Source organism: Oncorhynchus masou, unplaced genomic scaffold (assembly GCF_036934945.1).
Source record: "Oncorhynchus masou masou isolate Uvic2021 unplaced genomic scaffold, UVic_Omas_1.1 unplaced_scaffold_2188, whole genome shotgun sequence".
NCBI lineage: Eukaryota > Metazoa > Chordata > Actinopteri > Salmoniformes > Salmonidae > Oncorhynchus > Oncorhynchus masou.
Window position 1 is genome coordinate 50,423 of NW_027008664.1, and position 23,078 is coordinate 73,500.

At 43.7% G+C, this 23,078-nt stretch overlaps 1 protein-coding gene across 1 annotated transcript; it reads left to right on the top strand.

Moving 5' to 3' along the window:
• The first annotated feature begins 5,136 nt into the window (after positions 1-5,136).
• Positions 5,137-22,578, top strand: LOC135533060 (NLR family CARD domain-containing protein 3-like). The gene is made up of 9 exons (XM_064960449.1): positions 5,137-5,189; positions 6,484-6,600; positions 15,001-15,085; positions 15,215-15,452; positions 15,823-17,587; positions 17,852-18,025; positions 20,222-20,395; positions 20,755-20,801; positions 21,904-22,578. The coding sequence occupies exons 1-9, from the start codon at positions 5,137-5,139 to the stop codon at positions 22,428-22,430; spliced, it is 3,180 nt and encodes a 1,059-aa protein (XP_064816521.1). The 3' UTR covers positions 22,431-22,578.
• The last annotated feature ends 500 nt before the right edge of the window (positions 22,579-23,078 follow it).

Here is a 23,078-nt window from a genome sequence, read left to right on the forward strand (position 1 = left end):
AGTTGAGGATACCGTGAGACGAGCTCAAGCTATCGAACCGGACCCGAAAGGAGGTCCTGCCAATCGGTTGTTTGTCCCCAAGGCAGTGAGGACTCAGGTCCTTCTGTGGGGGCACTCCTCTCGCCTCACCTGTCACCCGGGCGTAGGTCGCACCTTGGAGTTCATCCAGCGTAAGTTCTGGTAGCCTACCATAAGAGAAGACGTTGCTACTTTCGTCAATGCCTGCCCTGTGTGCTGCCAGGGCAAATCTTCTCACCTCCGCCCTCAAGGACTCCTTCACCCTTTACCTGTTCCCCACAGACCCTGGTCCCATATCTCATTGGACTTTATTACTGGACTTCCTCCATCCCATGGCAATACTACTATCCTAGTCATAATCGACAGGTTTTCTAAGGCGGCCAGGTTCGTCCCTCTGACTAAGTTACCTTCTGCCAAGGAAACGGCTGAGTTGGTAATTAATCATGTGTTTCGAGTCTTCGGCATTCCTCAAGATATGGTTTCTGACAGAGGTCCCCAGTTCGCCTCAAGGTTTTGGAAGGCCTTCTGCCAACTCATGGGGCTTCTGCCAGTCTATCTTCAGGGTACCATCCGGAGTCCAACGGCCAAACAGAGAGGATGAATCAAGAGCTGAAAACCACCCTCCGATGTATGACTCGTAACAACCCGTCCACATGGTCGTCCTTTATTGTTTGGGCCGAATACGCGCACAACACCTTGCGCTCCTCCTCCACTGGTATGTCCCCCACGAGTGTCAGTTTGGCTATGCCCCTCCATTGTTCCCGGACCAGGAGGCAGAAGTCAGAGTGCCTTCAACCTTGAAGTTCGTCAGACGCTGTCGGCTTATGTGGAGGAAGACCCGTCTTAATCTTATGCGTTCCTCACAGAGGTACCAACAACAAGCCAACAGACGTCGCCGTCCCGGGCCTACCCTGCGCCCCGGCCAGAGAGTCTGGCTCTCCACAAGAGACTTACCACTACGGGTGGAGTCTCGCAAGCTGTCCCAAAGATACATCGGTCCCTTTAAGGTTGCCAGGAGAGTTAACCCAGTTTCTTATCGCCTACACTTACCCAGATCCCTTAAGATTAATCCCACGTTTCACATTTCCTTATTAAAACCTGTTGTTTTTCTCCCCTTGTCCCGGCAGACAGACCTCCCCCTCCGCCTCGTGTCATTGGAGGCCAGCCGGCTTATACCGTCCATCGGATACTGGATTCCCGCCGGGTGCAGCGGTCCTGGCAGTATCTGGTGGACTGGGAAGGCTACGGTCCCGAGGAGCGCTCCTGGGTTCCTGCCAAAGACATACTGGACCCTGACCTCATTCGTCAGTTCAGGGCCCTCCACCCTGAGAGAGCTGGTAGGAACGTCAGGAGCCGTTCCTAGAGGGGGGATTCTGTCAGGATTTGGCCAGGGTTGTTCCGGTTTTTGGTCACTAGATGCCCCCATTGTGCTTTTTGACCTTTTGCTTTCCCTTGATCCCCATTATTATTTGCACCTGTGCCTCGTTTCCCCTGATTCTATTTAAACCCTTTGTTTCCCTCAGTTCTTTGCTCTGTGTTTGTATGTTAGCACCCAGCCCTAGTATTCTGTGTACTCTTGTTGATCCCGGTGGACGCTCTTGTGGAATTTTGTTTTTTTTGTTCTTGTTTATTTATTTTTGAGTATCTTTTTAGGCTTTTTATGCTATACCTACCACCTTGTGGATTTACCTTTTTGTCTTGAGGATTACCTTGTGGATTACCTTGTTCTTGTGGAATTCCTTTTGAGCTTGTGAAGTTACATGTTTTCCTGAAGGACTTCACTTTTTACTTTATTAAATACACCGTCTCAAGTACTGCTGTGTCTGCCTCATCTTCTGGATTCTACTGACAATTCGTGGCTCAGTTGATTAAGTGACTGTTTCTCACTCCCGAGAGTAACGGGTCCTGACAGTGACTTATTGTTGTTGCTGCACTGTCTAGAACTACCTTAACAAACAGTGACTTATTATTGTTGCTGTACTGTATATAACTACCTTAACAAACAGTGACTTATTATTGTTATTGTTATTATTGTTATTGTTGCTGTACTGTCTATAACTACCTTAACAAACAGTGACTTATTATTGTTATTGTTATTATTGTTATTAATGCTGTACTGTCTATAACTACCTTAACAAACAGTGACTTATTATTATTATTATTATTGTTGCTGTACTGTCTATAACTACCTTAACAAACAGTGACTTATTATTATTATTATTATTGTTGTTGCTGTACTGTCTATAACTACCTTAACAAACAGTGACTTATTATTATTATTATTATTATTGTTGTTGTACTGTCTATAACTACCTTAACAAACAGTGACCTATTATTATTATTATTATTATTGTTGTTGTACTGTCTAGAACTACCTTAACAAACAGTGACTTATTATTATTATTATTGTTGTTGCTGTACTGTCTATAACTACCTTAACAAACAGTGACCTATTATTATTATTATTATTGTTGTTGCTGTACTGTCTATAACTACCTTAACAAACAGTGACCTATTATTATTATTATTATTGTTGCTGTACTGTCTATAACTACCTTAACAAACAGTGACTTATTATTATTATTATTATTATTATTATTGTTGCTGTACTGTCTATAACTACCTTAACAAACAGTGACTTATTATTATTATTATTGTTGGTGCTGTACTGTCTATAACTACCTTAACAAACAGTGACTTATTATTATTATTATTGTTGTTGCTGTACTGTCTATAACTACCTTAACAAACAGTGACCTATTATTATTATTATTATTGTTGTACTGTCTATAACTACCTTAACAAACAGTGACTTATTATTATTATTGTTGCTGTACTGTCTATAACTACCTTAACAAACAGTGACTTATTATTATTATTATTATTATTATTGTTGCTGTACTGTCTATAACTACCTTAACAAACAGTGACTTATTATTATTATTATTGTTACTGTACTGTCTATAACTACCTTAACAAACTGTGACTTATAATTATTATTGACAGTTACCATGGAGATGAAATGTCACAGCTACATGTTCATGTGATTGCATTAAATCACCTGATTGTTTCTATATGTCTTTTGAAATGTTTTATTTCTCAAAAGAGATAATGAATATATGAGAACAATTGACATTCAGTAATTAGTTGTCACCATATTAACCACAACCAACATGTTGGATCTCTGTTTAGGGGTCAGTGCTCTAAAATGAGTCTCTGGGGAGAGAGAGGAGGGGGCCCTGCCTCTAAAATGCATCTCTGGGGGACATGACACCAAAGCTAAGAGGTAAGATGACAATTTTATGAAGAATTTATTAAGTTTGTTTCCAAAATCAATAGCTATCTTAAGATGAATGCAATAACTGTAAATCGCTCTGGATAAGAGCATCTGCTAAATCAGGGGTTCTCAATCTGGGGTCTGTGGAGGTACTGCAGGGGTTCTCAATCCGGGGTCTGTGGAGGTACTGCAGGGGTTCTCAATCCGGGGTCTGTGGAGGTACTGTAGGGTTCTCAATCCGGGGTCTGTGGAGGTACTGCAGGGGTTCTAAGGGTTCCGGGGTCTGTGGAGGTACTTCAGGGGTTCTCAATCCGGGGTCTGTGGAGGTACTGTAGGGGTTCTCAATCCGGGGTCTGTGGAGGTACTGCAGGGGTTCTCAATCCGGGGTCTGTGGAGGTACTGCAGGGGTTCCACGGAACCCTGACTGTACTCGTTGCAATGTTAGACATTTGATAGGATTTTCACATGACTCAAGCACTTGATCTGATATAATGGAATGTAATAATATAATGAACTCGTAATTATTGCCTAATATAATTGAATGCATTTTTTCTACCAATTCTGATGGTTGTTTACAAGCACAATTTTGACAATATTACCATTATATCAACACACTCTTCACAACCCTTTAACACTCTAAATATCTTTGGCATGGTAGGTATCAAGTCCCTTGCCAACAATGTTGCCTACAACGTTGCAACAATGTTCATTTTCATCAAACACATATTACGCCCCAAATACCTTCAAATGCCCAATTTATAACCAATTCCCCTTTTGGTACTATTATTTATCAATGTGATGTTGCGCTCCAAATGGAGAACTTGAAATAACATGATGTAAACGTGTTTATTATTATACACTCTCAAATAACATGATGTAGATAATTAAATCATCAAAAGAAAAAAGTGTTTAGAAAACAATGTTCCTTATAGAGCCAAAAAGGCTTCTATCACTTCCTTAAAATATGGAATCACTAAAGTTCTATATATTTTTGGGTTCAGTGAACCTGTAGAGTTCTGACAACCAAAAGGTTAATGTTTTGAGGATGGGAACCCAGCAGCCTTCCAGTGGTCAGAACAAAGTCTGCCCATTTTTTTCCAGCGCCCGGCTCGGGATTCGAACCAGCCACCTTTCGGTCACAGCTCCAACTCCAACCTGAGTTAATCTTCAGAAATAAGCATGAGTTAATCTGCCAAAATGAAGACAAAATACTTTACAGACATGGTGTCACTTGTTTACAAAAGTATTATACATGCTATGCAGTTATACGTAATTGTTAATAAGCACAAGTTAATCTGCCAAAATGAAGACAAAATGGTATTACTTGTTATACAGAAATATTATACATAATTCATTGCCAAAAGCACAAGACATACTGTTGCATGTAGGTCTATATTATTTATGGGTTGATCACATAGAAATATTAAAACATTATTTTTAACTACTCAAAGCAATTACATGTGGCGCAGGAACCACTGACTCACTGCATTATTCTATAGTATTATCAAGACACCTGCTGTTGTCACGTCTAAACAAGGTGGGTGGAATCAGGCGCACAGAGCAGATAGCGATAGTTTGTTCTCCGGCGAACAAGAAACACAGTCAACCCAACACACACAGGGTGAACAATCCAACACAGGATAAAGACCGACCGGAGAATAACAACACAAGATACACCGACTGACATGAATAACAAATAAACAATCCCACACAAAACAAGGGCGGGACAACCTGCTACATATACAGACACTAATTAACTAAACAACACACAGGTGAAACCAATCGGACAAAACCAACCGATACACGAAAAGGGATCGGTAGTGGCTAGTAGGACGGTGACGATGACTGCCGAGCACCGCCTGAACAGGCAGGAGAGCCAACGTCGGCGGAAGTCGTGACAGCTGTTAACTTTTAACTACTTAGGACAGCTCACCAGGTGTCCTAAATATCTGCCGACTCGGTGGGACTCGAGACTTCATGCATAGTTACCCACCCACTTATACCCATGAGTGTAAAATGCCTTTATTCTCAGCACTTAAACGACCAATGTTCTACTCTGAGACACTGTGTGAACATGGTCCCTGATCTCAAAATATTGTTCTAAAAAAACCAGAATGTTTGTTTTACATAATAATAAAAAATGAATATTACTAATGTAACCCACTGTAAAGACTGGGTTTAGTTGATTGTGTTGCACTGCTCATGTCAGCGTTCTGGAACTGTCCGCGTCCACGTTCGGTGTGGCGCCAAGCCGGTTACGCGCAGAGTGGACTGAGATGATCTTGGGGAATAACGACGGACTTTGTTACAGTGTTGAGACACCGAAGTTTATTGTTCAATTTGCTTTTTTCTTTACGGTCAGGGACAGTGTGAGTGTAGCCAGATCCTTTTCACTCTCTGTCCTTGTTTCATTTTGCTGTTCACCGGATTCGTCATCATCATCGAGAGGAGGGACAGAAACGACCTGCTAGCTAGTCGGTACAGCTCGGTAAGCTAGCTAGCTACTCTACCAGCAGCATCCTAGTTACCATAGCTACCACTACTTCATCACCAGCTGTCTGCATTTCTTGTGGACTGATGTCTTTTATACTGATAACAAGTGCAAACAGGTGCCATCAATACAGGTAGCGAGTGGAGGACAGAGGAGCCTCTTAAAAAATAAGTTACAGGTCTGTGAGAGCCAGAAATCTTGCTTGTTTGTAGGTGACCAAATACTTATTTTCCACCATAATTTCCAAATAAATTCATTAAAAATCCTACAATGTGATTTTCTGGATTTTGTTTCCCTCATTTTGTCTGTCATAGTTGAAGTGTACCTATGATGAAAATGACAGGCCTCTCTCATCTTTTTAAGTGGGAGAACTTGCACAATTGGTGGCTGAATAAATACTTTTTTGCCCCACTGTATATATATATATTTATCAAAAAAACATGATTATATGTCTCTCTGAAATGACAACATCAATTGATAGATTGTTTTAACTAATAGATGTCTGCCATTGAACAATCGCCTGATTAGCTTGTGAAAAACACCAAACTCTTTCATCATTTCTTTAAACAATAACAGCTAATTTACCAACATTTCTGAAATGTGATATGTAGCGTTTTGGAATGAAACTCTTCTAATGTTTCCCAATCTGAGCTCAGAGTAGATGAGAGATGTAATGTTTGTCTCTGTTGTGTTGAAGTCAAATCAAGCAGGAGAGACCAGCCTCCCCTGTTCCCAACTGTGTGTCCTTGAAGAGTGACCAGTCTATGGGTCAACCTATATGGTTTAGAGAGGGAGACTTTTCTACTGAACAAAGGTAAGAAGAACTCATGAACTCATGTTCAGTGAGTTAAACAACACTGTCTCTAGTCAAAATCAAATCAAATCAAATTGATTTATATAGCCCTTCGTACATCAGCTGATATCTCAAAGTGCTGTACAGAAACCCAGCCTAAAACCCCAAACAGCAAGCAATGCAGGTGTAGAAGCACGGTGGCTAGGAAAAACTCCCTAGAAAGGCCAAAACCTTGGAAGAAACCTAGAGAGGAACCAGGCTATGTGGGGTGGCCAGTCCTCTTCTGGCTGTCCCGGGTGGGGATTATAACAGAACATGGCCAAGATGTTCAAATGTTCATAAATGACCAGCATGGTCCAATAATAATAAGGCAGAACAGTTGAAACTGGAGCAGCAGCACAGCCAGGTGGACTGGGGACAGCAAGGAGTCATCATGTCAGGTAGTCCTGAGGCATGGTCCTAGGGCTCAGGTCCTCCGAGAGAGAGAAAGAACGGAGAGAAAGAGAGAATTAGAGAGAGCACACTTAAATTCACACAGGACACCGAATAGGACAGGAGAAGTACTCCAGATAAAACAAACTGACCCTAGCCCCCAGACACATAAACTACTGGAGCATAAATACTGGAGGCTGAGACAGGAGGGGTCAGGAGACACTGTGGCCCCATCCGAGGACACCCCCGGACAGGGCCAAACAGGAAGGATATAACCCCACCCACTTTGCCAAAGCACAGCCCCACACCACTGGAGGGATATCTTCAACCACCAACTTACCATCCTCAGACAGGGCCGAGTATAGCCCACAAAGATCTCCGCCACGGCACAACCCATGGGGGGGGGCGCCAACCCAGACAGGATGATCACATCAATGACTCAACCCACTCAGGTGATGCACCCCTCCCAGGGACGGAATGAGAGAGCCCCAGTAAGCCAGTGACTCAGCCCCCGTAATAGGGTTAGAAGCAGAGAATCCCAGTGGAGAGAGGGGAACCGGCCAGGGGAGGGACAGCAAGGGCGGTTCGTTGCTCCAGAGCCTTTCTGTTCACCTTCCCACTCCTGGGCCAGACTCCACTCAATCATATGACCCACTGAAGAGATGAGTCTTCAGTAAAGACTTAAAGGTTGAGACCGAGTTTGCGTCTCTGACATGGGTAGGCAGACCGTTCCATAAAAATGGAGCTCTATAGGAGAATGCCCTGCCTCCAGCTGTTTGCTTAGAAATTCTAGGGACAATTAGGAGGCCTGCGTCTTGTGACCGTAGCGTACGTGTAGGTATGTACAGCAGGACCAAATCAGAGAGATAGGTAGGAGCAAGCCCATGTAATGCTTTGTAGGTTAGCAGTAAAACCTTGAAATCAGCCCTTGCTTTGACAGGAAGCCAGTGTAGGGAGGCTAGCACTGGAGTAATATGATCTAATCTTTTGGATCTAGTCAGGATTCTAGCAGCCTTATTTAGCACTAACTGAAGCTTATTTAGTGCTTTATCCGGGTAGCTGGAAAGTAGAGAATTGCAGTAGTCTAACCTAGAAGTGACAAAAGCATGGATTAATTTTTCTGCATCATTTTTGGACAGAAAGTTTCTGATTTTTGCAATGTTACGTAGATGGAAAAAAGCTGTCCTTGAAATGGTCTTGATATGTTCTTTAAAGAGAGATCAGGGTCCAGAGTAACGCCAAGGTCCTTCACAGTTTTACTTGAGACGACTGTACAACCATTAAGATTAATTGTCAGATTCAACAGAAGATCTCTTTGTTTCTTGGTACCTAGAACAAGCAACTCTGTTTTGTCCGAGTTTAAAAGTAGAAAGTTTGCAGCCATCCACTTCCTTATGTCTGAAACACATGCTTCTAGCGAGGGCAATTTTGGGGCTTCACCATGTTTCATTGAAATGTACAGCTGTGTGTCATCCACATAGCAGTGAAGGTTAACATTATGTTTTCGAATGACATCCCCAAGAGGTAAAATATATAGTGAAAACAATAGTGGTCGTAAAACGGAACCTTGAGGAACACCGAAATTTACAGTTGATTTGTCAGAGGACAAACCATTCACAGAGACAAACTGATATCTTTACATTTACATTTACATTTAAGTCATTTGGCAGACGCTCTTATCCAGAGCGACTTACAAACATTATGACATCCAGTGGAACAGCCACTTTACAATAGTGCATCTAAATCATTTAAGGGGGGGTGAGAAGGATTACTTTATCCTATCCTAGGTATTCCTTAAAGAGGTGGGGTTTCAGGTGTCTCCGGAAGGTGGTGATTGACTCCGCTGTCCTGGCGTCGTGAGGGAGTTTGATCCACCATTGGGGGCCAGAGCAGCGAACAGTTTTGACTGGGCTGAGCGGGAACTGTACTTCCTCAGTGGTAGGGAGGCGAGCAGGCCAGAGGTGGATGAACGCAGTGCCCTTGTTTGGGTGTAGGGCCTGATCAGAGCCTGGAGGTACTGCGGTGCCATTCCCCTCACAGCTCCGTAGGCAAGCACCATGGTCTTGTAGCGGATGCGAGCTTCAACTGGAAGCCAGTGGAGAGAGCGGAGGAGCGGGGTGACGTGAGAGAACTTGGGAAGGTTGAACACCAGACGGGCTGCGGCGTTCTGGATGAGTTGTAGGGGTTTAATGGCACAGGCAGGGAGCCCAGCCAACAGCGAGTTGCAGTAATCCAGACGGGAGATGACAAGTGCCTGGATTAGGACCTGCGCCGCTTCCTGTGTGAGGCAGGGTCGTACTCTGCGGATGTTGTAGAGCATGAACCTACAGGAACGGGCCACCGCCTTGATGTTAGTTGAGAACGACATGCTGTTGTCCAGGATCACGCCAAGGTTCTTAGCGCTCTGGGAGGAGGACACAATGGAGTTGTCAACCGTGATGGCGAGATCATGGAACGGGCAGTCCTTCCCCGGGAGGAAGAGCAGCTCCGTCTTGCCGAGGTTCAGCTTGAGGTGGTGATCCGTCATCCACACTGATATGTCTGCCAGACATGCAGAGATGCGATTCGCCACCTGGTCATCAGAAGGGGGAAAGGAGAAGATTAATTGTGTGTCGTCTGCATAGCAATGATAGGAGAGACCATGTGAGGTTATGACAGAGCCAAGTGACTTGGTGTATAGCGAGAATAGGAGAGGGCCTAGAACAGAGCCCTGGGGGACACCAGTGGTGAGAGCGCGTGGCGAGGAGACAGATTCTCGCCACGCCACCTGGTAGGAGCGACCTGTCAGGTAGGACGCAATCCAAGCGTGGGCCGCGCCGGAGATGCCCAACTCGGAGAGGGTGGAGAGGAGGATCTGATGGTTCACAGTATCGAAGGCAGCCGATAGGTCTAGAAGGATGAGAGCAGAGGAGAGAGAGTTAGCTTTAGCAGTGCGGAGCGCCTCCGTGATACAGAGAAGAGCAGTCTCAGTTGAATGACTAGTCTTGAAACCTGACTGATTTGGATCAAGAAGGTCATTCTGAGAGAGATAGCGGGAGAGCTGGCCAAGGACGGCACGTTCAAGAGTTTTGGAGAGAAAAGAAAGAAGGGATACTGGTCTGTAGTTGTTGACATCGGAGGGATCGAGTGTAGGTTTTTTCAGAAGGGGTGCAACTCTCGCTCTCTTGAAGACGGAAGGGACGTAGCCAGCGGTCAGGGATGAGTTGATGAGCGAGGTGAGGTAAGGGAGAAGGTCTCCGGAAATGGTCTGGAGAAGAGAGGAGGGATAGGGTCAAGCGGGCAGGTTGTTGGGCGGCCGGCCGTCACAAGAAGCGAGATTTCATCTGGAGAGAGGGGAGAAAGAGGTCAGAGCACAGGGTAGGGCAGTGTGAGCAGAACCAGCGGTGTCGTTTGACTTAGCAAACGAGGATCGGATGTCGTCGACCTTCTTTTCAAAATGGTTGACGAAGTCATCTGCAGCGAGGGAGGAGCGGGGGGGAGGGGGAGGAGGATTCAGAAGGGAGGAGAAGGTGGCAAAGAGCTTCCTAGGGTTAGAGGCAGATGCTTGGAATTTAGAGTGGTAGAAAGTGGCTTTAGCAGCAGAGACAGAGGAGGAAAATGTAGAGAGGAGGGAGTGAAAGGATGCCAGGTCAGCAGGGAGGCGAGTTTTCCTCCATTTCCGCTCGGCGGCCCGGAGCCCTGTTCTGTGAGCTCGCAATGAGTCGTCGAGCCACGGAGCGGGGAGGGAGGACCGAGCCGGCCTGGAGGATAGGGGACATAGAGAGTCAAAGGATGCAGAAAGGGAAGAGAGGAGGGTTGAGGAGGCAGAATCAGGAGATAGGTTGGAGAAGGTATGAGCAGAGGGAAGAGATGATAGGATGGAAGAGGAGAGAGTAGCGGGGGAGAGAGAGCGAAGGTTGGGACGGCGCGATGCCATCCGAGTAGGGGCAGTGTGGGAAGTGTTGGATGAGAGCGAGAGGGAAAAGGATACAAGGTAGTGGTCGGAGACTTGGAGGGGAGTTGCAATGAGGTTAGGGGAAGAACAGCATCTAGTAAAGATGAGGTCGAGCGTATTGCCTGCCTTGTGAGTAGGGGGGGAAGGTGAGAGGGTGAGGTCAAAAGAGGAGAGGAGTGGAAAGAAGGAGGCAGAGAGGAATGAGTCAAAGGTAGACGTGGGGAGGTTAAAGTCGCCCAGGACTGTGAGAGGTGAGCCGTCCTCAGGAAAGGAGCTTATCAAGGCATCAAGCTCATTGATGAACTCTCCGAGGGAACCTGGAGGGCGATAAATGATAAGGATGTTAAGCTTGAAAGGGCTGGTAACTGTGACAGCATGGAATTCAAAGGAGGCGATAGACAGATGGGTAAGGGGAGAAAGAGAGAATGACCACTTGGGAGAGATGAGGATCCCGGTGCCACCACCCCGCTGACCAGAAGCTCTCGGGTGTGCGAGAACACGTGGGCGGACGAAGAGAGAGCAGTAGGAGAAGCAGTGTTATCTGTGGTGATCCATGTTTCCGTCAGTGCCAAGAAGTCGAGGGACTGGAGGGAGGCATAGGCTGAGATGAACTCTGCCTTGTTGGCCGCAGATCGGCAGTTCCAGAGGCTACCGGAGACCTGGAACTCCACGTGGGTCGTGCGCGCTGGGACCACCAGATTAGGGTGGCGGAATGCGGCCACGCGGTGTGGAGCGTTTGTATGGTCTGTGCAGAGAGGAGAGAACAGGGATAGATAGACACATAGTTGACAAGCTACAGAAGAGGCTACGCTAATGCAGAGGAGATTGGAATGACAAGTGGACTACACGTCTCGAATGTTCAGAAAGTTAAGCTTACGTAGCAAGAATCTTATTGACTAAAATGATTGAAATGATACAGTACTGCTGGAGTAGGCTAGCTGGCAGTGGCTGCGTTGTTGACTTTGTAGGCTAGCTGGCAGTGGCTGCGTTGTTGACACTACACTAATCAAGTCGTTCCGTTGAGTGTAATAGTTTCTACAGTGCTGCTATTCGGGGGCTAGCTGGCTAGCTAGCAGTGTTGATTACGTTACGTTACGTTAAAAGAACGACAATAGCTGGCTAGCTAACCTAGAAAATCACTCTAGACTACACAATTGTCTTTGAGACAAAGACGGCTATGTAGCTAGCTAGCTACGATCAAACAAATCAAACCGTTGTACTGTAATGAAGTGAAATGAAAATGTGATACTACCTGTGGAGCGAAGCGGAATGTTGACCGGGTTGTTGAAGTTCTATTCGGTAGACGTTGGCTAGCTGTTGGCTAGCTAGCTAGCAGTATCTCCTACGTTAAGGACGACAAATAGCTGGCTAGCTAACCTCGGTAAATTAAGATAATCACTCTAAGTCTACACACTCTAAACTACACAATTATCTTGGATACGAAGACAGCAAAGACAACTATGTAGCTAGCTAACACTACACTAATCAAGTCGTTCAGTTGAGTGTAATAGTTTCTACAGTGCTGGTAATCGGTAGACGGTGGACGTTAGCTAGTTGCTGGGCAGATAGCAGTGTAGACTACGTTAGGACGACTTAAATACGATAATTACGCAATTATCTTTGATACAAAGACGGCTATGTAGCTAGCTAAGAAGAAATTGCTAAGATTAGACAAATCAAACCGTTGTACTATAATGAAATGTAATGAAATGTTATACTACCTGCGGACCGAAGTGTAGATCGACCGCTCGCTCCAACCCGGAAGTAGTAAGCGATGTCTTTCCGACAGATAAGATCTGAACCAGGCCAGAACTTGTCTGTGTAGACCAATTTGGGTTTCCAATCACTCCAAAAGAATGTGGTGATCGATGGTATCAAAAGCAGCACTAAGGTCTAGGAGCACGAGGACAGATGCAGAGCCTTGGTCTGATGCCATTAAAAGGTAATTTACCACCTTCACATGGCAGTCTCAGTGCTATGATGGGGTCTAAAACCAGACTGAAGCATTTCGTATATATTGTCTGTCTTCAGGAAGGCAGTGAGTTGCTGTGCAACAGCCTTTTCTAAAATTTTTGAGATGAATGGAAGATTCGATACAGGCCGATAGTTTTTTTATATTTTCTGGGTCAAGGTTTGGCTTTTTCAAGAGAGTCTTTTATTATTGCCACTTTTAGTGAGTTTGGTACACATCCGGTGGATAGAGAGCCTTTTATTATGTTCAACATAGGAGGGCCAAGCACAGGAAGCAGCTCTTTCAGTAGTTTAGTAATTTGCTTTCTAATAATCATGATCTTTTCCTCAAAGAAGTTCATGAATTTATCACTGCTAAAGTGAAAGCCATCCTCTCTTGGGGAATGCTGCTTTTTAGTTAGCTTTGCGACAGTATCAAAAGGAATTTCAGTTCTTATTTTCCTCAATTAAGTTAGAAAAATTGGATGATCGAGCAGCAGTAAGGGCTCTTCGGTACTGCACGGTACTGTCTTTCCAAGCTAGACGGAAGACTTCCAGTTTGGTGTGACGCCATTTCCATTCCAATTTTCTGGAAGCTTGCTTCAGAGCTCGGGTATTTTCTGTGTACCAGGGAGCTAGTTTCTTATGAGAAATGTTTTTAGATTTTAGGGTTGCAACTGCATCTCGGGTACTGCACAAGGTTAAATTGAGTTCCTCAGTTAGGTGGTTAACTGATGTGTTGTCTGTGAATTTATAACACAACTTTTGATGATTCTTGGTTGGGGTCTGAGCAGATTATTTGTTGCAATTGCAAACGTAATAAAATGGTGGTCCGATAGTCCAGGATTATGAGGAAAAACATTAAGATCCACAACATTTATTCCATGGGACAAAACTAGGTCCAGAGTATGACTGTGACAGTGAGTGGATCCAGAGACATGTTGGACAAAACCCACTGAGTCGATGATGGCTCGAAAGCCTTTTGGAGTGGGTCTGTGGACTTTTCCATGTGAATATTAAAGTCACCAAAGATTAGAATATTATCTGCTATGACTTCAAGGTCCGATAGGAATTCAGGGAACTCATTGAGGAACGCTGTATATGGCCCAGGAGGCCTGTAAACAGTAGCTATAAAAAGTGATTGAGAAGGCTGCATAGATTTCATGACTAGAAGCTCACTAGTGTAGCCGGGAGGTGAGGACTCATTTAACACAGTAAATTCATGAGGCTTAAGCCATGTTTCAGTCAGGCCAATCATTATGATCAGTGATTAGTTCATTGACTATAATTGCCTTTTAAGTAAGGGGTCTAACATTAAGTAGACCTATTTTGAGATGTAAGGTATCATGATCTCTTTCAATAATGACAGGAATGGAGGAGGTCTTTATCCTAGTGAGATTGCTAAGGCGAACACCGCCATGTTTAGTTTTGCACAACCTAGGTCGAGGCACAGACACGGTCTCAATGGTGATAGCTGAGCTGACTACACTTGGTGGGGCGGCAGGGTAGCCTAGTGGTTAGAGCGTTGGACTAGTAACCGGAAGGTTGTGAGTTCAAACCCAGAGCCGACAAGGTACAAATCTGTCGTTCTGCCCCTGAACAGGCAGTTAACCCACTGTTCCCAGGCCGTCATTGAAAATAAGAATGTGTTCTTAACTGACTTGCCTGGTTAAATAAAGGTAAAAATTAACTTGTAAGTCGCTCTGGATAAGAGCGTCTGCTAAATGACTCAAATGTAATGTAAATGTACACTGACTGTGCTAGTGTCAGACTCCACTATGCTGGCAGGCTAGGGGAGTTAGAGCCCTGTCTATGTTGGTAGAAAAGATGAGAGCACCCTCCAGCTAGGATGAAGTCCGTCACTCCTCAGGAGGTAATTCCTCCTCTCCCATTTTCCCATTTATTTTTGTTGTTTTCATAATCCATAGGCTAATCAATTTGTCCATTTCCATAGTCCTGAAACAATATTAAACAAACACAACATTCCCTCCCTGTGTGTGTGTGTGTGTGTGTGTGTGTGTGTGTGTGTGTGTGTGTGTGTGTGTGTGTGTGTGTGTGTGTGCACTCCCTGGATGAGGAGATGTAATCTCATGTTTTGTCCACAGATACCAACAGGAGAGATCAGAGTCAGAGATTCTCAGTGGTCAGTCTTCCCAGAGTCATCAAACCGACCTGGGCTCCATATTCAGTGTATGTGGTCCTGTTATGTACATTTGTTTTTGTTTACCTCAAGCAAAGTTGATCTGTCAATCATTCATTAATGTGTTAATGAGAAAGCATCTAGTCTCTTGCTTAACTTATTTACTTGATTTATTTCAGTTGCTTGAAGAGAAAATTATGACATTTGTGAAGAACGAGCTGAAGATTTTCAAGAGGATTCTTAGTCCAGAACTCCCAGAAGGCTTTGAGAGTCAGAAGCAGGATAAGGAAGTGGTGGATGCTGAAGATGAGAAGCAGGAGAGCAGTGCCAGAGAGGGGGCTCTGAAGATCACACTGCACATCCTGAGGAAAATGAACTTAAAGGAGCTTGCTGACACACTGGAGAAATGTAAGATCTGTCTGCCTCATGTTGAATGATGTCTAATAACATTTAAAAGCTGTAGCCAAAGTACAGCTAAAGTAGCTGTGTAACTCAATGATATTGAAGCAGCTTAACACAACACCTAGTGACCTCATCAAGTAGCAGCAGGGATGTGTTGTGCTGATTAATTTAGAGAGAGAGAGAACATTTATAATACCATCAATAATACCAATAATAATATAATCAGTCACACCAGTCTGTAATGCATTATGAAAACATATACACATTTATACTGTCAGTTAAGAGAATCAATTATTATAATTTAAAACGTTATAACAGTCCTACAATACTGTAGACATTAAAACAGACGTAATATTAATATCCTCTGTGTTATTTCTAGATTCAGATGATCCTTCTGTGATTTGCCAAAGTGAACTCAAATCAAATCTAAAGAAGGAGTTTCAATGTGTATTTGAGGGAATCGCTAAACAAGGAAACCCAACACTTCTCAAAAAGATCCACACAGAGCTCTACATCACAGAGGGTGGAACAGGAGAGGTCAATAATGAACATGAGCTGAGACAGATTGAGACAACAACCAGGAAACAAGCAAGACCAGAGACTGCAATCAAATGTAACGACATCTTCAAACCCTTAACTGGACAAGACAAACCTATCAGAACTGTGCTGACAAAGGGAGTCGCTGGCATTGGAAAAACAGTCTCTGTGCAGAAGTTCATTTTGGACTGGGCTGAAGGAAAAGCAAATCAGGATGTCCAATTTGTATTTTCATTCCCTTTTCGGGAGCTGAATTTGATGAAAGAGGACAAATGCACTTTCATTGAACTTCTTAATCACTTCTCAATGGAAACCAAACAATCAAGAATCTCCAATTACGACAAGTACAAAGTTCTGTTCATCTTTGATGGTCTGGATGAGTGCCGACTGCCCCTAAACTTCCAGAAGAACAAGATCTGTTGGGACGTCACAGAGTCAACCTCAGTGGATGTTCTGCTGACAAATCTCATCAAGGGAAATCTGCTTCCCTCTGCTCTCATCTGGATAACCACCCGACCTGCAGCAGCCAATAAGATCCCTTCAGGGTGTGTTGACCAGGTGACAGAGGTACGAGGGTTCAATGACCCACAGAAGGAGGAGTACTTCAGGAAGAGATTCAGTGATGAGGAACTGGCCAGCAGAATCATCTCACACATAAAGACATCAAGGAGCCTCCACATCATGTGCCACATTCCAGTCTTCTGTTGGATTTCTGCAACAGTCCTTGAACACATGCTGAAACATAAGAGAGAAGAGATGCCCAAGACTCTGACTGAGATGTACACACACCTTGTGGTGTTTCACACCAAACAGAAGAATGAAAAGTATCTTGGGAAAGAAGAGACAGATCCACACTGGAATAAAGAGAGCATTCTGTCACTGGGAAAACTGGCTTTTCAACAGCTTGTGAAGGGCAGTCTGATTTTCTATGAAGAAGACCTGAAAGAGGCTGGTATTGATGTCATTGAAGCCTCAGTGTACTCAGGATTGTGCACACAGCTCTTTAAAGAGGAATGTGGGCTGTACCAGGACAAGGTGTACTGCTTTGTACATCTGAGCATTCAGGAGTTTCTGGCTGCTGTATATGTGTTCCTCTCATTCATCAACAACAATGAAAATCTAATGGACAAACTGCAAACAAACGACAATCCTGAAGTTACTTTCTACAAGAGTGCTGTGGATAAAGCCTTACAAAGTGAGACAGGAAACCTGGACCTTTTCCTCCGCTTCCTTCTGGGCCTCTCACTGGAGTCCAATCAGAAGCACTTACAAGGTCTACTGACAAAGACAAGAAGCAGCTCACAGAGCCACGAAGAAACAATCAAGTACATCAAGGAGAAGATCAGGGAGAATCCCTCTCCAGAGAGGAGCATCAATCTGTTCCACTGTCTGAATGAACTGAATGACCATTCTCTAGTGGAGGAGATCCAAAGATACCTGAGATCAGGAAGTCTCTCAGAAGCCAACCTGTCACCTGCACAGTGGTCAGCTCTGGTCTTTGTGTTGCTGACTTCAGAAAAGGAGCTGGATGTGTTTGACCTGAAGAAATACTCCAGATCAGAGGAAGGTCTTCTGAGGCTGCTGCCAGTGGTCAAAGCCTCCAGAGCTGCTCTGTGAGTAAATAAAATGACATATAAGAACTAATCATCAGGAAGAAAGATTCAGTTTAGAGAAAAATATAATTTTATGTTGAATAACATATTGAATAAATGCATTGATTTTCACATTAGTATAACATTATGACCATACAATTCTATGAGACAGAAGATTAATCTATATGTTGTTTGGGAGAAAAAAACAAATGCATCTGCCATTGTCCTTCTAAACTTCTCGTTAATCAACAGTGTGTTTGTGAAGTCATGATGATCTCTTTGCAGGCTGTCAGACTGTGGAGTCACAGAGGAAGGCTGTGCTTCTCTGGTCTCAGCTCTGTGGTCAAACCCCTCACACATGAGAGAGCTGGATCTGAGTAACAATGACCTGAAGGATTCAGGAGTGAAGCTGCTCTCTGCTGGACTGGGAAATCCCCACTGTAAACTGGAGACTCTGAGGTCAGTATTCCTGTAGTTGGTCAACAAGTGATAACTGTTCACCAGATCCACATGTGTTTACCAGGCACACATAGTCCACACCATATGTGTTTGGACAGTGAAGCTTACAGTTTTACATTAGGTGCTATTCTCCAGCATTTTGGATTTGAGATAGAATGTTTCATATTAGGCAGGAAACAGGAAGTGGTTAGAGTGTTTCGGTTGCTGGATCGAATCCCTGAGCTGAGAAGGTAAATTGCTGTTGTTCTGCTCCTGAACAGGCAGTTAACCCACTGTTCCTAGGCCGTCATTGAAAATAAGAATTTGTTCTTAACTGACTTGCCTAGTTAAATAAAGGTAAAACAATATATATCATATAAATTTGGTGAGATTACAGAATGTCACCTTTTCTTTGTTTTACCGTTTAGACATGAAAGCACTTTATAGTTACAAATTCAGTTATATTAAAGTATATTAAATATTCACTTATATTATATTAAAGTAGTCCTACGTTTGGCATTACATCAAGCTTGTGATTCTACAAACTTGTTGAATTAATTTGCAGTTTGTCTTGGTTGTGTTCTGGATGTTTTTCCTGATAGAAACTGAATGGTGAATAATGTCCTGTCATTTTGGAGTCACTTCACTTGTATTGTCAGTAAGAATAGAGGATGTTTCTGAACACTTCTACATTCATGTGGATGCTACTATGATGATGAATAATCAGGAATGAATCATGAATGATGATGAATGAGAAAGTTACAGAGGTACAAACATCATACCCCCTCTGTTATTGGTAATGGTGAGAGGTTATGTTTTGTTGTATCCTCTGTTATTGGTAATGTTTAGCATGTTTTGTTGTAGCCTCTGTTATTGGTAATGGTGAGAGGTTAGCATGTTTTGTTGTAGCCTCTGTTATTGGTAATGGTGAGAGGTTAGCATGTTTTGTTGTAGCCTCTGTTATTGGTAATGGTGAGAGGTTAGCATGCATGTTTTGTAATGGTAGAGGTTCATGTTTTGTTGTAATGGTGAGAGGTTAGCATGTTTTGTTGTAGCCTCTGTTATTGGTAATGGTGAGAGGTTAGCATGTTTTGTTGTAGCCTCTGTTATTGGTAATGGTGAGAGTTTAGCATGTTTTGTTGTAGCCTCTGTTATTGGTAATGATGAGAGTTTAGCATGTTTTGTTGTAGCCTCTGTTATTGGTAATAGTGAGAGGTTAGCATGTTTTGTTGTAGCCTCTGTTATTGGTAATGGTGAGAGGTTAGCATGTTTTGTTGTAGCCTCTGTTATTGGTAATGGTGAGAAATTAGCATGTTTTGTTGTAGCCTCTGTTATTAGTAATGGTGAGAGGTTAGCATGTTTTGTTGTAGCCTCTGTTATTGGTAATGGTGAGAGGTTATTAAAATAACCTCAAATAAAAGGTGACATTATATTCTGACATCTCAAAAATAGATTTTTAAAAAATATAAAATAGACAAAAAGATATGGTGTGGACTGTATACTCAATACAATCTAAATCTGATTCCTCACTGTCTAAATAGATATGGTGTGGACTGTATACTCAATACAATCTAAATCTGATACCTCACTGTCTAAATAGATATGGTGTGGACTGTATACTCAATACAATCTAAATCTGATACCTCACTGTCTAAATAGATATGGTGTGGACTGTATACTCAATACAATCTAAATCTGATACCTCACTGTCTAAATAGATATGGTGTGGACTGTATACTCAATACAATCTAAATCTGATACCTCACTGTCTAAATAGATATGGTGTGGACTGTATACTCAATACAATCTAAATCTGATTCCTCACTGTCTAGATAGATATGGTGTGGACTGTATACTCAATACAATCTAAATCTGATTCCTCACTGTCTAAATAGATATGGTGTGGACTGTATACTCAATACAATCTAAATCTGATACCTCACTGTCTAAATAGATATGGTGTGGACTGTATACTCAATACAATCTAAATCTGATACCTCACTGTCTGTCTCTTGTCTGATACTGCTTTATAAACTGGTCTGGTCAGTCTACTATAATATTTGTACTATACATTGTTTCTCTTTACAAGTAATACTTTGATTATTTTATATGATTTCAGGACACTGATATATCTGAATATGTTGAAAATATATACTGCCACTATTTTCACCACCAAAGAATATCAGTGCGGTTTTAATATGATTTGACTCTTTGCAGGCTGTCAGGCTGTCTAGTCACAGAGGAAGGCTGTGCTTCTCTGGTCTCAGCTCTGAGGTCAAACCCCTCACACCTGAGAGAGCTAGACCTGAGCTACAATCACCCAGGTGACTCAGGAGTCAGACTGCTCTCTGCTGGACTAGAGGATCCACACTGCAGACTGGAGAAACTCAAGTATGTAGAGGGTTTATGTCAATGTTCATATCAGACATGTTGGACTTATCGGGCTAGTTAAGACAAACATTCTTACCAACACTTGGACAAAGCTGACTGAATGTGTGTGTGTCCAGTGTGTGTGTGTGTGTCCAGTGTGTGTTGGTCCAGTGTGTGTGTGTCCAGTGATAATCTCTCAATGACACACACACACACACACACACACTGGACACACACACAGACAAACATTTGCTAGATGTTGTAAGCTATATATCCGTGTGTGTGTGTGTGTGTGTGTGTGTGTGTGTGTGTGTGTGTGTGTGTGTGTGAGTTCAGGTGTATCCCTCAATGACTGTCTGTTCTTCTGCTTACCGCTACAGTGTGGAACATGGTGGAGAGAACAGAATGAAACCTGGACTTAGAAAATGTGAGTGTTGACAGCTGTGAAGAATATGACTAAGAATAAGTCTTAATTCAAGTTAAGTCAAAGTCAAAGACCACCATTACTTAATTGGTCAAATTAAAGTGGGTTCGTGTTACGTAAGAAATGTGTCTTTGTGTTCAGGTGAGTGTGTGGTCAAATCAAATCACATGTATTTATATAGCCCTTCGTACATCAGCTGATATCTCAAAGTGCTGTACAGAAACCCAGCCTAAAACCCAAAACAGCAAGCAATGCAGGTGTAGAAGCACAGTGGTTAGGAAAAACTCCCTAGAAAGGCCAAAACCTAGGAAGAAACCTAGAGAGGAACCAGGCTATGTGGGGTGGTCCTCTTCTGGCTGTGCCGGATGGAGATTCTAACAGAACATGGCCAAGATGTTCAAATGTTCATAAATGACCAGCATGGTCCAATAATAATAAGGCAGAACAGTTGAAACTGGAGCAGCAGCACGGCCAAGTGGACTGGGGACAGCAAGGAGTCATCACGTCAGGTAGTACTGGGGCATGGTCCTAGGGCTCAGGTCCTCCGAGAGAGAGAAGGAGAGAATTAGAGAGAGCACACTTAAATTCACACAGGACACCGGATAAGACAGGAGAAGTACTCCAGATAAAACAAACTGACCCTAGCCCCCCGCAACATAAACTACTGCAGCATAAATACTGGAGGCTGAGACAGGAGGGGGTCAGGAGACACTGTGGCACCATCCGAGGACACCCCCGGACAGGGCCAAACAGGAAGGATATAACCCCACCCACTTTGCCAAAGCACAGCCCCACACCACTGGAGGGATATCTTCAACCACCAATTTACCATCCTGAGACAAGGCCGAGTATATCCCAGTGTGGTCAGTGTGCCTGTGTGTGAGTGTGTGTGTGTGTGTGTGTGTGTGTGTGTAATTAATGGGAATAAGTGTGTTTTATATTACCATACAGAATAACATATGATCATTCAACAAGTCTCAAGTTACCTTAACTTCTCCTTTTGACACCTAGAAACATCTACATTAAATGAATTAGTGGAAAGTGAGTTAACATTCTAATGTGAATGATGATGATTTCTAATATTGTGTCTGGTTTCATCCATCAGATGTCTGTGATCTCACACTGGACCTAAACACAGTAGACAGACTCCTCTCTCTGTCTGAGGGGAACAGAAAGGTGACATGGAGGACAGAGGAGCAGCCGTATCCTGGTCACCCAGAGAGATTTGAGGACTGTGGACAGGTGCTGTGTAGAGAGGGTCTGACTGGGCGCTGTTACTGGGAGGTAGAGTGGAGTGGGAGGGCAGATATAGGAGTGACATATAAAGGAATCAGCAGGAGAGGAGGGGGTGATGACTGTTGGCTTGGATGGAATGACAAGTCCTGGAGTCTGTTCTGCTCTGACAACAGTTACTATGCCTGGCACAATAATAAACCCACTACCATAGACGTCGCCCCCTCCAGCTCCCACAGAGTAGGAGTGTATCTGGACTGGCCAGCCGGCACTCTGTCCTTCTATAGAGCCTCCTCTGACACACTGACCCACCTGATCACATTCACCTCCACATTCACTGAGCCCATCTATCCAGGGTTTGGGGTTTGGGATGAAGGTGACTCAGTGTCCCTGAAATAATAACGTGACATGAATCAGTGTCCCTCTGTCAGTGATACACACACTGGACACAGACTGGATTCACACACACACACACAAAGGACTCTCACACACACACACACACACACACTGGACTCACGAACACACACACACATACTGACAAAAACACTCACACACACACTGGACAAACACACTCACACACTGGACTCACACACACCCACACACACACACACACTGGACTCACACACACACTGGACTCACACACACACACACACACACTCACACACACTGGACCGACACACACACCCTGAACACACACATAAACACACACTGGAAACACACACACACTGGACGCACACTCACATTGCACACACACACTGGACAAACACACACACTGGGCAAAGACACACACACACACACACTGGGCAAAGACACACACACACACTGGACAAACACACACACACAATTGGACACACACACACACACTGAACACACACACTGAACACACACACACACTGGACAAACACACAGGCTGGACAAACACACACACACTGGACAAACACACACACACACACAATTGGACACACACACACACTGAACACACACACTGAACACACACACTGAACACACACACACTGGACACACACACACTGAACACACACTGGACTC